Source organism: Rhincodon typus, chromosome 11 (assembly GCF_021869965.1).
Source record: "Rhincodon typus isolate 14 chromosome 11, sRhiTyp1.1, whole genome shotgun sequence".
NCBI lineage: Eukaryota > Metazoa > Chordata > Chondrichthyes > Orectolobiformes > Rhincodontidae > Rhincodon > Rhincodon typus.
Genome location: NC_063342.1, coordinates 928,418 through 943,787, shown reverse-complemented (window position 1 = coordinate 943,787; position 15,370 = coordinate 928,418). Strand labels below are relative to the sequence as shown.

At 44.3% G+C, this 15,370-nt stretch overlaps 1 protein-coding gene across 2 annotated transcripts in view; it reads left to right on the top strand.

The window, feature by feature from the left end:
* Positions 1 to 15,370, top strand: part of slc37a1 (solute carrier family 37 member 1) — an 85,678-nt gene that overhangs the window by 23,019 nt on the left and 47,289 nt on the right. For both annotated transcript variants that reach the window (XR_007263268.1, XM_048603172.1), the window contains exons 8-10: positions 3,244 to 3,281; positions 5,917 to 6,000; positions 14,896 to 15,042. Coding sequence is in view for 1 of the 2 variants with exons in the window: in XM_048603172.1 (XP_048459129.1) it covers positions 3,244 to 3,281; positions 5,917 to 6,000; positions 14,896 to 15,042 (269 nt within the window). In the remaining variant the exon portion in view is untranslated. The remainder of the gene's footprint in view (positions 1 to 3,243; positions 3,282 to 5,916; positions 6,001 to 14,895; positions 15,043 to 15,370) is intronic.

Here is a 15,370-nt window from a genome sequence, read left to right as displayed (position 1 = left end):
TCATTGTATGTTTACAAAAAAATACTAGTGACAATAAATTACTATTCTATTCTATTCTATTCTAAAAGGGGTAAATGGATGTTTTTCTGGTTGGCAGTCAGTGGCTAGTGATGTGCCTCAGGGATCAGTGTTGGGTCCGCAATTGTTTACAATTTACATAGATGATTTGGAGTTGGGGACTAAGTGTGGTGTGTCAAAATTTGCAGATGACACACTAAGGTGAGTGGTACAGCAAAGTGTGCAGAAGACACAGAAAGTCTGCAGAGGGATATAGATAGTCTAAGTGAGTGGGCAAAGGTCTGGCAGATGGAGTACAATGTTGATAAGTATGAGGTCATCCATTTTGGTAGGAATAACAGCAAAATGGACTATGTTTTAAATGGTAAAAATTTGCAGCACGCTGCTGTGCAGAGGGACTTGGGTGTCCGTGTGCATGAATCGCTGAAGGTGGGATTGCAGGTGCAGCAGGTAATTAAAAAGGCAAATGGAATTTTGTCTGTCATTGCTCGAGGGATGGAGTTTAAAAACAGGGAGGCTATGCTGCAGCTGTATAGGGTCCTGGTGAGGCCACACCTGGAGTACTGTGTGCAGTTTTGGTCTCCTTACTTGAGAAGAGATATACTAGCACTGGAGGGGGTGCAGAGGAGATTCACTCGGTTGACTCCAGAGTTGAGAGGGTTGGATTATGAGGAGAGACCTGAGTAGACTGGGATTATACTCATTGGAATTCAGAAGAATGAGGGGAGATCTTATAGAAACCTATAAGATTATGAAGGGAATAGATAAGGTGGAGGCAGGGAGGTTGTTTCCGCTAGCAGGTGAAACTAGGACTCTAGGGCATCGCCTCAAAATAAAGGGAAGCTGATGTAGGACTGAGGTCAGGAGGAACTTCTTCACCCCAAGGGTTGTGAATCTGTGGAATTCCCTGCCCAGTGAAGTGGTTGAAGCTACCTCACTTTTTAAGGCAAGGCTAGATAAATTTTTTGAACAGTAAAGGAATTAAGGGTCATGGTGAGTGGGCGGGTAAGTGGAGCGGAGTCTCAAAGATCAGCCATGATCTTATTAAATGGCGGGGCAGGCTTGAGGGGCCGGATGGCCTACTCCTGCTGTTCTTGTGTTCTTATGGTCTAATCCATATATAGCCAACAGATTTGTGGCAGTGTTTTATTGTAATTATTTTGAAATTTCAACATGTTCTCATTCTCAGGATGTGGGCATTGCTGTCAAGGCCAATATTTAATTCCTGATTTAGTTGTTTTGCGAAGTTGGAGGTGGAGTTGCCCTTCACCCACTGCAGGCTGTTCCGTCTACTTCATACCATTTTGATACAGTGAGAAGCTGCAGAGAGGATATGAATAAGGACAGCACATTTCATTCCTGAAAAGAAATTAGTGAATCAATTGCATTTTTAAACTCCTTAATTGGTCTGTCCTACATGTGATTCCAGATCCACAACATTGTGTTGACTCTTAACTTTCCTCTGGGAATTAAGGATGAGCAATAAATACTGGCCCAGCCGGCGATGCCCTCATCCCACGAATGAATAAAAGAAAAGTGCTGAGGGTGCATTCTAGCCAGGGCTTTGTAGAGTTGATCAGTACTTCTACTCCATTGTATTATGCTCCCGTAGGTATGAACACTGCAATCTGTTAGCCTTTTTGATTATTCACTGTACCGGTTAATAACATTTTAATGAACTACATAAAGGTAGTAGGTTGTCTAAGTCAAATCACATGATAATCTCCAGGAAATTTGAGTCAAAAATCTTCTGATCTGTGATTTGGCAGCCACGCAATATCTGAGCTGACAGTGGATAAAATGAATGAGGAAATACAATTCCAGCATCTTGTATGGAAATCATAGAAACACAAGTGTTACAGCGCTAAGGAGATCATTTGGCCCATCGGCATTGTATCAGCTCTTCAAATGAGCATCCTTACCTACTTTCAATATCCTGCCTTTTCCAATCCCCTTGCACACTATTTCTACCCAAATAATCATCCAATACCCTCTTCAATGCCTCAGTTGAATCTGCTTCCACCATATTTCCAAGCAGCATGTTCCATTCCCTAACTACTCACTGTGTGAAAAAGGTATTTTTCTCATCCCTCTTGCTTCTTGTGCACGTCACTTTAAACCTGTACTGTCTTGTTCTTGTTCCTTTTACAAACAGGAGCAGCTTTTCCCTAGCTACTCTGTCCAGCCTGTGTATGATTTTGCAAACATCAATCAGATCTCCTCTCAACCTTCTCTCCAAGGAGAACAGTCCCACGTTGTTCAATTTATCCTCATCACTGAAGTGTCTCATTCCTGGAACATTCTTGTCCATCAGTTCTGCACTCTCTCCAATGTATTCTTATCTTACCTGTAATGTTGCATCCACAACTGTACACAATACTCCAGCTGAGGTCTAACAAGGGTCTTGTACAAGTTCAACATCACCTTCTTGCTCTTGTACTCTATCGCTCTTTAATAAAACTGAGGACACTGTATGCTTTGTTAGCTGCTGTCTCCAGCTGTCCTGCTACCTTCAATGATCTGTGCACATATGCAACCAGGTCCCTCTGCTCTCTCTACACCATCCCCATTAAACACTTACAGAACAAGTAGAGCAAGGTGTTAGAGTAAAACTCTCTACGCTGTCCCCACTGCACATTCACAGGACAGGGACTGCGCCAGGTTAAATAAAGTACATGTCACTCCACACTGTCCCCATCAAACACTCCCAGGACAGGGACAGCGTTAAGGTTTTGTTTTGCAACATGCTGATGTTCCCCCTTGTAACTAAATTGAGACCGACACAAATAGCCAAGGCAGTGCAGTCCTTTTGGTTTGAGCTGGAATCCAGGCTCTGTGGAAGTTACTATGAACCACTGCTTGCTCAGTCTACTCTTTGCTGAAGTATCTTAAAACACCAGTATTTTTTGTTTGCCTTTTAGTTTATAACTATGATGCACAACTTTCGTGTTTCTAGTATCATGAGTGATTGTAAAATAATTGATGACAACAGAAAAAGTCTCAGCTCAATTATCTGAGTTTATTCATAAGGAAAGATCGATAAATCTTCATCAGTGCAGACTATAGGAGAATCTGGAGGAAATCAGCTCATCTGGACCTCTTCCTTATCTCTTGTCTCTTACATCCAGCCAATGTGTATGTTATTCTGCATTAGTTTCTAATGCTGACAAGAAACTGAAGAGTCCGTTCCTAATACATTAACTTTAGTTTTTCTCATTTCTTTAGATCCACAAGATGTTAAATGCGCTCTATCCCGAGCCCGGGTAAGTAGTTATTGTTAACTGAATATTTTTGATAAAGAGACAACAAGGTGTAGAGCTGGATGAACGCAGCAGGCCAAACAGCATCATAGGAGCAGGAAGGCTGACGTTTCGGGCCTAGACCCTTCTTCAGAAATGAGGGAGGGGAAGGGGGTTCTGAAATAAATAGGGAGAGAGGGGGAGGCGGATAGAAGATGGATAGAGGAAAAGATAGGTGGAGAGGAGCATACAGGTCAAAGAGGCGGGGATGGAGCCAGTAAAGGCGAGTGTAGGTGGAGAGGTAGGGAGGAGATAGGTCAGTCCAGGGAGGACGGACAGGTCAAGGGGGTGGGATGAGGTCAGTAGGTAGGAGATGAGGGTGGGCGGAGGGGGTAGGTGGGAGGAAGGACAGGTTAGGGAGGCGGGGACGAACTGGGCTGGTTTTGGGATGCGGTAGGGGGAGGGGAGATTTTGAAGCTTGTGAAATCCACATTGATACCATTGGGCTGCAGGGTTCCCAAGTGGAATATGAGTTGCTGTTCCTGCAACCTTTGGGTGGCATCGTTGTGGCACTGCAGGAGGCCCAGGATGGACATGTCGTCTGAGGAACGGGAGGGGGAGTTGAAATGTTTCGCGACTGGTAGGTGCAGTTGTTTAGTGCGAACCGAGCGTAGGTGTTCTGCAAAGCGGTCCCCAAACCTCTGCTTGGTTTCCCTGATGTAGAGGAGGCCACAATGGGAACAGCGGATGCAGTATACCACATTAGCAGATGTGCAGGTGAACATCTGCTTGATGTGGAACGTCTTCTTGGGGCCTGGGATGGGGGTGAGGGGGGGAGGTGTAGGGGCAGGTGTAGCACTTCCTGCGGTTGCAGGGAAAAGTGCCAGGTGTGGTGGGCCTGGAGGGGAGTGTGGAGCAGACAAGAGAGTCACAGAGAGAGTGGTCCCTCCGGAAAGCAGATAAGGGTGGGGAGGGAAAAACGTCTTTGGTGGTGGGGTCGGATTGCAGATGGCAGAAGTGTCGGAGGATGATGCGTTGGATTTCAAAGAAGACAGTTCAGAGAAGGCTAAACAGGTTGGGTCTTAACTCAGTGGAGTTTAGAAGAATGAGAGGTGATCTCATAGAAACATATAGGATTCTTAAGGAACTTGACAGGATGGCTGTGCTCAGGGGAGAGTCTAGGACTCGAGGGCATAGTCTCAGAATAAAGGAGTACCAATTTAAGACTGAGATGAGGAGGAATTTCTTCTGAGAATTGTCTCTCTTTGGAACTCCTTACCACAGAGTTGTGGGGGCGGAGCTCTTGGGTATATTTAAGGCTGAATGAATGACATCTAGGTTCTCCCTTAAGAGGAAAAATCTCCTCAACCTCCATCTGTCAAGACCTTTCAGGATTCTATATTTGTTTATATTTTAATATTGCAAATTTGCTTCCTTCATTTAATCCTGACCTGCCTTGTTCTGGATTGCCCCACCTGAGGAACTGGTTGCTTTATCTTATCAATCTCCCCTATTTAAATTTAAGTGAACAAGATCTATGAGAGATGGGGCCTAATGTGGGCAAATGTGAGATTGTCCACTTTGGTTGTAAAGAGAGAAATTGGAGTATTTTCTAATAACAAGAAACTGTTGAGCAGCAGAGAGGATTGTGAATCCAAGTCCCAAAATTGTTCAGTCACTTAGATAGCCACAAAGTGTTCAGAAAGGTTCCTGGAATGTTTGTTGTTTTCTTGAGGGGATAAAACTATACAAAGGAGTGTTTCCATTATATAAACCCTTGTTCAGACCGTATCTGCAGTATTCTGCTCATTTTGAGCCGTAAGTCATAGGAAGGATCATATTGAAGGGGAGCACAACACAGATTCACTAGGACAGTAGCTTCAAAGTTTAGAAAAAAATCTTCTTGCACAGTAAATGGATCAGGTGTGGAACATACAGCCTGGAAATGTGGAGGAGGCAGGTCCAATTGAAGCATTCAAGACTTGCATGGAATTATTTGCAAGGATTAGAAGAATGAGGCAGGATCTCATGGAAACCTAAAAAATTCTAACAGGACTAGTCAGGGTAACCACAGGAAGGATGTTCCTAATTACTGGGGAGTTCACAACCAGGGGCCATAGTTGAAGAAATTGAGTAGGCCATTTAGGACTGAGACGAGGAGAAACTTCTTCACAGAGTTGTGAGCCTGTGGAATTACCTGCCACAGAAAGCAATTGAGACCTAAACATTGAATGTTTTCAAGAAGGAGTTAAATATAGCTCTTGGAGCTAAAGGGATCAAAACATATAGAGAGAAAGCAGGAACAAGGGCTGAGTGGGATGATCAGCCACAGTCACATTGAATGACAGAGCAGGCTCATAGGGCTAAATGGCCTACTCCTCGTATTTTCTATGCTTCTGTTTTTATGAAATAACATAAGGCAATGGGGAAAAGGCAAGAAATTAGACACAACCACTATTGGTGGGCTCAAGGCAGTTGGGTTACACAAGGTCAGAATTGGAGCAGTGCTGAACTTGTGGAGCAGGTCTGGGCGTAGTTAGAGAGATTAGGAAGGGAGAGATTGTCTAATGTGACATGAAAATGCAACTCTGCTGGACAATCTAACACTTCTGGATTATTGGATGTATTAATTTTCCTCCCTGTATTTCTTTGTTCACAGAAACCATCCAAATGTTCAAATGGATGGAATGGATTTAAACAGAAGTACCAGTTTTACCGAAACAGTGGAAGTGACTCATTGGGCGTAAGCATGAATGTCATGGATTTGTATTTAATTTTGGCCAGCAGCTTACAGGCAGAAAGGGGAACTATACAAGTACAGTGGAGGAAGAGAGGGGTGATGAGAGAGAAATGATGATAACAAATAAGGAAAGATGGTGTGAAGGTGGTGGTGTCATCTCCCCACTGAATTCATAATCCAGAGACCTGGACAGACACTTTGGGAATATGGGTTTGAATCCCATTATGACAAATGGTTGAATTTGATTTCTATTAATAAATCAGGAATTTAAAATTAAACTCTAATGGCAATCATGAAAACATCATCAGTTATTGTAAACACCCATCTGGTTCACTAATGTCCTTCAGGGAAGAAAATCTGCCATCTTTACCTGGTCTGGCCCACATGTGACTCCAGACCTACAGAAATGTAGTTATATCTTAACTGCCCTCTTGATATGGCTGAGCAAGGCACTCCGTTGTATCAAACTGCTACAGAGACTGAAAGAATGGAACAAAACTAGATGGACCTCCTGAGATCAACCTAGGCAGTGGACATGATGAACCCTGCAGAGTCCTCCTGACAATCATTAGGGAGCTGGTGCCAACACTGGGAGAGCTGTCAAGTAACAGCCTAACAAAGTCATACTCACAGTGGGAAAAGGTTGGAGACACTGGACACTGCAAACACTATGGGCCCTGACAACATCCTGGCAGTGGTGCTGATGCTGAATACGTCAAGGTTGGCCACGCCCTGAACCAAGCCTTTCCAGTACAGCTATGATGGTCCATCTACCTGACAGTGTGGAAAATTACTTAGGTTTATTCTACCTGTAAAAAGCAAGACAAATCCAATCCAGCCAATTACTACTGCCCTATCAGTCTACTCTCGATCATCAGCCAACTAATGGAAGTCACCTTTGACAGTGCGATAATCTAATTCATGGTCAGCAATCTGCTCATTTGGTGCTCCGTTTGAGAGCCACAAACTGAGGGCCACTCGGCTCCTGACCTCATTACAGCCTTGATCCAAAGGAGCTGAACACCAGAGGGGAGGAGTGTGTAGCCACCCTTAACAGCAAGGTGGCATCAAGGAGGCCGAGTGAAACTGGAGTCATTGGGAAAGAGAGGAAAACTTTCCAGTGGTTAGAATCATGCCTGGCTCATAGGAAGATAAACCATCATATTCCAGCACCCCTTAATTCCAAAGAGCAGTCATTCTGGACTCAACTTTAATCCTGTTTCTCTCTCGGATGCTGCCAGACCTGATGAGGTTTTTCAGAAATTTCTGTTTTTGTTTAAGATGATTGTGGTTGTTGGAATATCAGTCATTTCAGCTCTGGTACACCTCTGCAGCGTAGACCCAACCAACTTCAGCTGTTTCATTCATAACTTTCCCTCCATCATTACATCAGAAATGGGGCTGTTCACTGATGATGGTACAGTGTTCAGGACCATTTTGCAAATTGTCAGATACTGAAACAGTTCATGTTCAAATGAGCAATATCTGGACAAAATTCAGTCTTGGGCTGACAAGGAACAAGTAACATTTGCACCTCACAAAAGCTAGGCACTGACCATTTTCAATAAGAAAGTCTAACCATCACCCTTGATATTCAACACCATTACCATCGCTGAATGCCCCAATATCAACATCCTGGGGTTACAATTGATCAGAAACAGAACTAGACCAGATCTTAAACACTGTGGTTATAAGAGAAGGTCAGAGGCTAGGAATACTGCGGCGAGTAACTCCCCTCCTGACTCCCCAAAGTCTGTTCACCATCCACAAGGCAGTAGTCAGGAGTGTGATGGAATACTCCCCAATTGCCTGGATGGGTACAGCTCCAATAACACGCACGAAGTAATCATTAACAAATCTGACATTTTCTTATTGTTCACTGTGATCTTCCCTGTCTTTATTGGGCCTACATTTCCCTGTGCCATAATCTGTTTTTGCGCATACTTTCATAGGGTGTGAGCATCGTTTGCATATGCACGTCATTGCCCATCCCTACTTGGGTTTAACTGCTGCAGTGCATCTGCTGCAAGTACACTGACAGTGCTGTTACAGAGGGTGTACCTCTCATCATATATTCATAAAATATTTGTTATGATGTTTTCAACTTTTGTTTGCATTTTCTTGTTGCATCTTTTATTATTATTCTTTGCTTTTTATAACTATCCCATTCCATACTTGCTTTGAATTTAGAATCATGGAACTGCTCCAGTGCAGGGGGAGGCCATTCAGCCCATTGTACATGTCCTGGCTTTCTGACAGAACAACTCACCTTGTCCCTCTGCCTATAAACCTGCACATTATTCCTTTACAGATAATGATCCACGTCCCTCTGGACATTCTTGAATGAGCATATGTCCAACACGCATTTAGCGCATTTCAGAGCCTGACCAGTTGTAGTGAAAACGTTCTTCCTTGTGTTACCATTGCTTTAATTGCTATTTACCTGAAATCTGTGCCTGTCATTCTTAATCCTTCCTAAGGCTATGTGTCCATAGCTGGACACAATACTGTTGTTGAGACTGAACCAGTATTTTATACAAGTTTGGAGATAGTAAGAGCTTCAGATGCTGGAGTCAGAGACAATACAGTGTGGAGCAAGAAGAACATAGCAGACCAGGCAGCATCAGAGGAGCAAGAAAGTTAATGTTTCGGGTCGGGACCCTCCTTCAGAAAGAAGGGTCCCAACCCGAAACAACTTTCCTGTTTTTCTAATGCTGCCTGGCCTGCTGTGTTTCTCCAGCTCCATGCTGTATTGTCTCTGTTTTATACAAGTTTGTCAGAACTTAACTGAAAGCACAACTGCCAATGCTGGAGAACTGAAATATTCAGTTGTAGTGTTAGAACAGAGAATGCTGGAGAAACTCAGTAGTCTGGCAGCATCTGTAGAGAGAGAAACAGTTCTGATGCTTGCTTCTTTAACTATAACTTATTTTTCAAAAATGTTAAGCATCAAAGCCAAATTTATGAATGCAACTAAGTCTGAGTTTGCAGGAATGTGCAATAAATGATCAGTAATAAACTGAGCCAAACTAAAAAGTTTCAAGGAAACCTTTTGTATAAGTCAATGGTTGCTGTCATTCTGGTACTATACAGATCGTGCTGGGACTACTTTTTTATTTATACATTTTGTGGGATGTGGGCGTTGCTGGCTGGCCAGCATTTATTGCCTGTCCCTCGTTGCCCTTAAGATCGTGGTGGTGAGCTGTTTTCTTGAACCGCTGCAGTCCACCTGCTGTGGGTTGACCCACAATGCCCTGAGGGAGGGAATTCCAGGATTTTGACCCAGCGACACTGAAGGAACGGTAATATATTTCCAAGTCAGGATGGTGAGTGGCTTGGAGGAGAACTTGAAGGTGGTGGTGTTCCGATATATCTGCTATCCTTGTCCTTCTAGATGGAAGTGGTCGTGGGTTTGGAAGGTGCTGTCTGAGGATCTTTGGTGAATTTCTGCAGTGCATCTTGTAGATAGTACACACTGCCGCTACTGAGCGTCAGTGGTGGAGGGTGCGGATGTAGTGCCAATCAAGCGGGCTGCTTTGTCCTGGATGGTGTCAAGCTTCTTGTATTGTTGGAGCTGCACTCATCCAGGCAAGTGGGGAGTATTCCATCACATTCCTGACTTGTGCCTTGTAGATGGTGGACAGGCTTTGGGGAGTAAGAGGTGTTACTCGCCGCAGTATTCCTAGCCTCTGGCCTGCTCTTGTAGCCACTGTGTTTATGTGGTGAGTCTAGTGGAGTTCCTGATCAATGGTAACCCCCAGGATGTTGATAATCAGGGATCAGTGATGGTAACATCATTGAATTGTCTCTTGTTGGTGATGGTCAAAGTCTGGCTTTTGTGTGGCACGAATGTCACTTGCCTCTTGTCAGCCCAAACCTGAATATTGTCCAGATCTTGTTGCATGTGAACACCGACTGCTTCAGTGTCTGAGGAGTCACAAATGGCACCGAACAATCATCATCAATCATAAGCAAACATCCCCACTTCTGAACTTATGATGGAGGGAAGGTCATTGATGAAGCAGGTGAAGATGGCTGGATCTAGGACACTACCCTGAGGAACTCCTGCAGAGGTGTCCTGGAGCTGAGATGATTGACCTCCCACAACCACGACCGTCTTCCTATGTGTCAGGTATGATTATAACCACCGGAGAGTTTGCCCCCTGATACCCATTGATTCCAGTTTTGCTAGGGCTCCTTGATACCACACTCTGTTGAATGCAGCCTAGGTGTTAAGGGCTGTCACTCTCACCACACCTCTGGAATTCAGCTCTTTTGTCCATGTTTTGTCCACACAAGATGATCAGAGGATTAGATAGGGTGGACAGTGGGAGCCTTTTTCCTCGGATGGTGATGGCTAGCACGAGGGGACATAGCTTTAAATTGAGGGGTGATAGATATAGGACAGATGTCAGAGGTAGGTTCTTTACTCAGAGTAGTAAGGGCGTGGAATGCCCTGCCTGCAAAAATAGTAGACTCGCCAACTTTAAGGGCATTTAAATGGTCATTGGATAAACATATGGATGATAATGGAATAGTGTAGGTTAGATGGGCTTCAGATTGGTTTCACAGGTCGGCGCAACATCGAGGGCCGAAGGGCCTGTACTGCGCTGTTATGTTCTATGTTCTACGTTCTATGTTTGAAACAAGGCTGTAATGAGGTCAGGAGCTGAGTGGCCCTGGTGGAACCCAAACTGGGCGTCGCTGAGCAGGTGCTGCTTGATAGCACTGTTACTGACACCTTCCATCACTTTACTGATGATCGAGAGTAGACTGATGGGATGGTAATTGGCCGGGTTGGGTCTGTCCTGCTTTTTGTGTATAGGATATACTTGGGCAATTTTCCACATTACCGGTTAGATATCAGTGTTGTACTGGAACAGCTTGGCTAGAGGAGCGGCAAGTTCTGGAGCACAAGTCTTCAGTACTATTGCTGGAATGTCGTTAGGGGCCATAGCCTTTGCAGTATCCAGTGTCTCCAATCTTGTTTTGATATCACGTGGAGTGAATCGAATCGGCAGAAGACTGGTGATGGGGACCACTGAAGGAGGCCAAGATGCATCATCCACTCGGTACTTCTGGCTGAAGATTGCTGCAAATGATTCAGCCTTGTCTTTTTGCACTGATGTTCTGGGCTCTTCCGTCATTGAGGATGGGGATATTTATGGACCCGCCTCCTCCAGTGAGTTGTGTAATCGTCCACTGATATACAATAAACTAAAATTAGTCAGCAAATTTATTGCCTGTCCCTAATTGCCCTTGTCTTGAACAGCTGCAGCCCTTGAGGTGTAAGTACACCTCACAATGCTGTTAGGGAGGAGGTTCTGTGATTTTTGATCCAGTGACATTGATGGAACTGCAATATATTTGCAAATCAGAATGGTGATTGAACCTGATATCTGATTCATTCATGTGATCATTGTTCACAGGATGTTCCCTTAAAACCAGATTGTTAACTAATTCTGGGTCATTACATATCACTGAATCTCATATCCTTTGTTGATTCTGAAACATGTTGCTCCAGAGAATTCTCAAATATATTCCAGAACTTCATTGACTTTACTACTTGGAGTTTTTCTGTTGTTCTGTGGAGCGTTTGTTCTTTCATTTTAATTATGTGGTTGTGGCTTTGTATTTTTTTAAATCTCTCTACTTCTCAGCCCTCTTTCCACAGTCCTTAACTATATTGCAATAGTCAGGAGTTCTGAGAGATAGCAAGATCTGCAGATGCTGGAGTCAGAGTCAACACAGTGTGGAGCTGGAGGAACACAGCAGGTCAGGCAACATCAGAGGAGCAGGAAAGTCAGTGTTTCAGGTTGGGACTCTCCATCAGGACTGGGGAGGGGGAATGGAGCTGGGAAATAAATAGAGAAGAGGGATGGTGATAGGTGGATGCAAGAAGGAGGTATTGGGGACTGGTCAGTGGAAAGGGTGGGGTGGATAGGTGGGGAGGAAGATGGACAGTTTGTCAGGTCAAGTAGGCGGCAGTAAGAGGGAGGGCTGGACATGGGTGGGGAGATTTTAAAACTGGTGAGTTCTACGTTTAGGCCACTGGGCTGTAGGCTCCCAAGGTGGAATATGAGGTGTTGTTCCTCCAGTTTACGTGTGGTGTCAGTATGACACTGGAAAAGGCCCAGGATGGACATGTCACCCAGGTGGTGGGAGGGGGAGTTAAAATGGTTGGCGACTGTGTTGTTTATTGTGTACGGAGCGCAGATGCTCTACAAATCGGACCCTGAGTCTGCGCTTGGTCTCCCCGATGTAGAGGAGGCCACATCGGGAACAACGGATGCAGTCGACCAGGTTGAAGGGTGTGCAGGTGATCCCCTGTCTGATATGAAAGGTTTGCTTTGGGCCTGGGATGGAGGTGAGAGGGGAGGTGTAGGGGCAGGTGCAGCCCCTCCTGCGGTTGCAGGGAAAGGTGCCAGGTGTGGTGGTGGTGGTGGTAGGGAGTGTGGAGCAGACAAGGGATTCAGAGTGAGTGGTCCTTACGAAAGGCAAATAGAGGTGGGCAGGCAAATATCTCTTTGGTGGTGGGATCGGATTGTAGATGGCAGAAGTGGCGGAGGATGATACGCTGGATGCAGAGGTTGGTGGGGTGGTATGTGAGGACCAGGGGGAATTCCCTTTATTTTTGTTGGGGAGAGGTGGTTTGAGGGCAGAAGTGCGGGAAACGCAAGAGATGCAGTTGAGGGCATTTTGATCACTGGAGTGGGGGGTATTACGGTCCTTGATATAGGAGGACATCTGGGATGTCCAGGAGTGGAATGCTTCATCTTGGAGCAGATGCAGTGGTGGCGGAGGAATTGGAAGTAAGGGATCGCATTCTTGCAAGAGGGTGGGTGAAAGGAGGTGTAGTCTAGGTAGCTTTGGGAGTCGGTGGGTTTGAAATAGACGGTGCTGAGGTGGTTACCAGAGATGGAGACAGAGAGGTCCAGGAAGGAGAGAGAGGTATTGGAGATGGTCTAGGTGAATTTGGGGTTGGGGTGAAAAGTGTTAGTAAAGTTGATGAACTGCTTGAGCTGCTCATAAGAGCAGGAGGCAGCACCGATACAGCCGTCAGTGTAGCAGAGGAAGAGGTGGGGGATGATGCTGGTGTAACAGCGGAAGAGGGACTGTTCCACGCATCCCATGAAGAGGCATGCATAGTTCTGAATGTTTATTCATCCCATGATTTGCTGTTCCTTACTTTGACATGACCATTTCCACTGATCGTTCACATCTTTCTTTCTGATTTGGTAATTACATCTTTCATAATTACACTGTCTTTTCCAAAGTTCCTGTAACATGAAATATTTGTCTCTAAATCCCATGTAGTTTGTAACCTACTGTTTGTAATGTCTATCTGGAATGCACTGCCTGGGAAGGTAGTGGAGGCTGGGAAGCTTACAATACAACCTTTTAAAAAGTATTTAGTTGAATACTTCCATATCCTTGAATGTTACGATATTTGGACAAGTGCAGGAAATTTGAGAGAGCACGTTTTTAGTGGTAATCATGTTGATGCAGACTCGCCAATGGCCCTTTTCTGCACTGTATGAATCAGTGAATCTGTTACGCCATGTCCTTCATCAGCTGATTGGTTTTTTTATGTTCCATTCATTTGCATACAGGACTCCTCTTACCATTGTACAGCTGAAAACTCCGTCAGTATTGTGTACTGGCTACTGAGGGGATGTGAACAGCACTGACCCAAATTGACCCCTTGTGTAATTACCACTACTGTGAAGTTGGAGCATGACATCCTTGCTCTCATAAACGATATTGGGAAAATTGGGCAGCTTTTATGGACAAGTTGTGTCTGGTTGTAGCCCATTGTACTGTTTATTTAAAATGTAAATTAGTCAGGATGCTTTTAGCCATTGGATTGCTTGTTGAGGTCCATTAATACTGTGCTGCCAAGCCCTGAGCTCAGTTGCACAGTTCTTAAAGTAACCAAGTGAGGAGGAAGAGGAGCAAAACTTCAAGGAGAAGCAGTGGCGTTGTGATTTTGTCATTGGACCAGTAATTCGGAGACCCCAGGTTAGTGCTGTAGGGATACTTCAACACCTTCCAAACTTCCAAACTGCCATCTAGGATAAGAACATCAGATACATAGGAACACCATCACTGCAAATTCCCCTCCAAGCCACTCGCCATCCTGACTTGGAAATATGCCACAGTTTCTTCACTGTTGCTGGGTGAAAACCCTGGAATTCCCTCCCGAACAGCATTATGGGTCAACCTATAGTACATGGACTACAGCAGTTCAAGGAGGTGGCTCACCACCACCTTCTCAAGGGCAATTAGGGATGTACAATAAATGCTGACCCAGCCAGCCCACATCCCTGAATTAATTAAATAAACACTAGTTGAAATCCTACTACGGTAGCCAGTGTAATTTGAATCAAATTAATAACAACTAAAATTTAAAAAGTTCTTGGCTCAGTAACGATGACCATGTAGCCATTGTTGATTTGTTGTTAAAACCCATCTGGCTCAGTAGTAACCTTTTGGGAAGGACATCTGCCATCTTCACTCAGTCTCACTCCAGATCCACAACAGTGTGTTTGATTTTAACTACCTTCTGAAATGGTCCTAGCAAGACACTTAGTTCAAGGCCTTTTAGGGTTGGGTAACAAATGCTGACCTAGCTATCAAGACCATGACTGCATTTGAAAAAAATGCTGAGGTTAAAAATAAAAACATGAAAAGTACTGAGCAGAGCTAAAGTTGAAAGAATTGTAGTGAGTTATTGTTTCTGACAGTGAATCCCACGGAATCATGAGGGAATTTGCTGCTATTTCCAACAGCTTCTGTGAATTTAAATTGCATTTAATTTGTTTTAGTCATAGTTTTATTTAATTTGATACTTACAATATGTTCCTTGTGATTTAATATTTTTAAAAAATCAAACAGGATCCAGAACAGGAATGTTTTTTGAAGGACAGTGATCATCAGATTTCAGCCAAGTCCAACAGTTTGCTAACAAGCCATGTTGTTCTCAGCAATGAGAGAGGACACACACCAGCAGCAATCAGCTTCTTTGCAGCCCTGAGAATCCCAGTGAGTAATTAGGAGGGGTTCACTGTTTGTAGTGTTTTGATTTTCATCTCTGCCTTGGCTGTGTGATACTGGCTGGTTGTTTGAGATATCCAGCTCAACAAGAGTTGTAATTCTTTTTTGCAAAGACACTCAAAGTTCAGACTCCTATCCAGATGTAAGCTCTTCCAAGTCTTCAGGAAAGGACACAATGTTACTGTCACAAATGTGTCAGAGGAGTTTAGTGCTTAGTGATAAAATTGGCGATATAGTTTTAATTTGAATCAGGCCATCCTACTTTCAAAGATAGTAGGAACTGCAGATGCTGGTGAATCCGAGACAACGTAGGGCC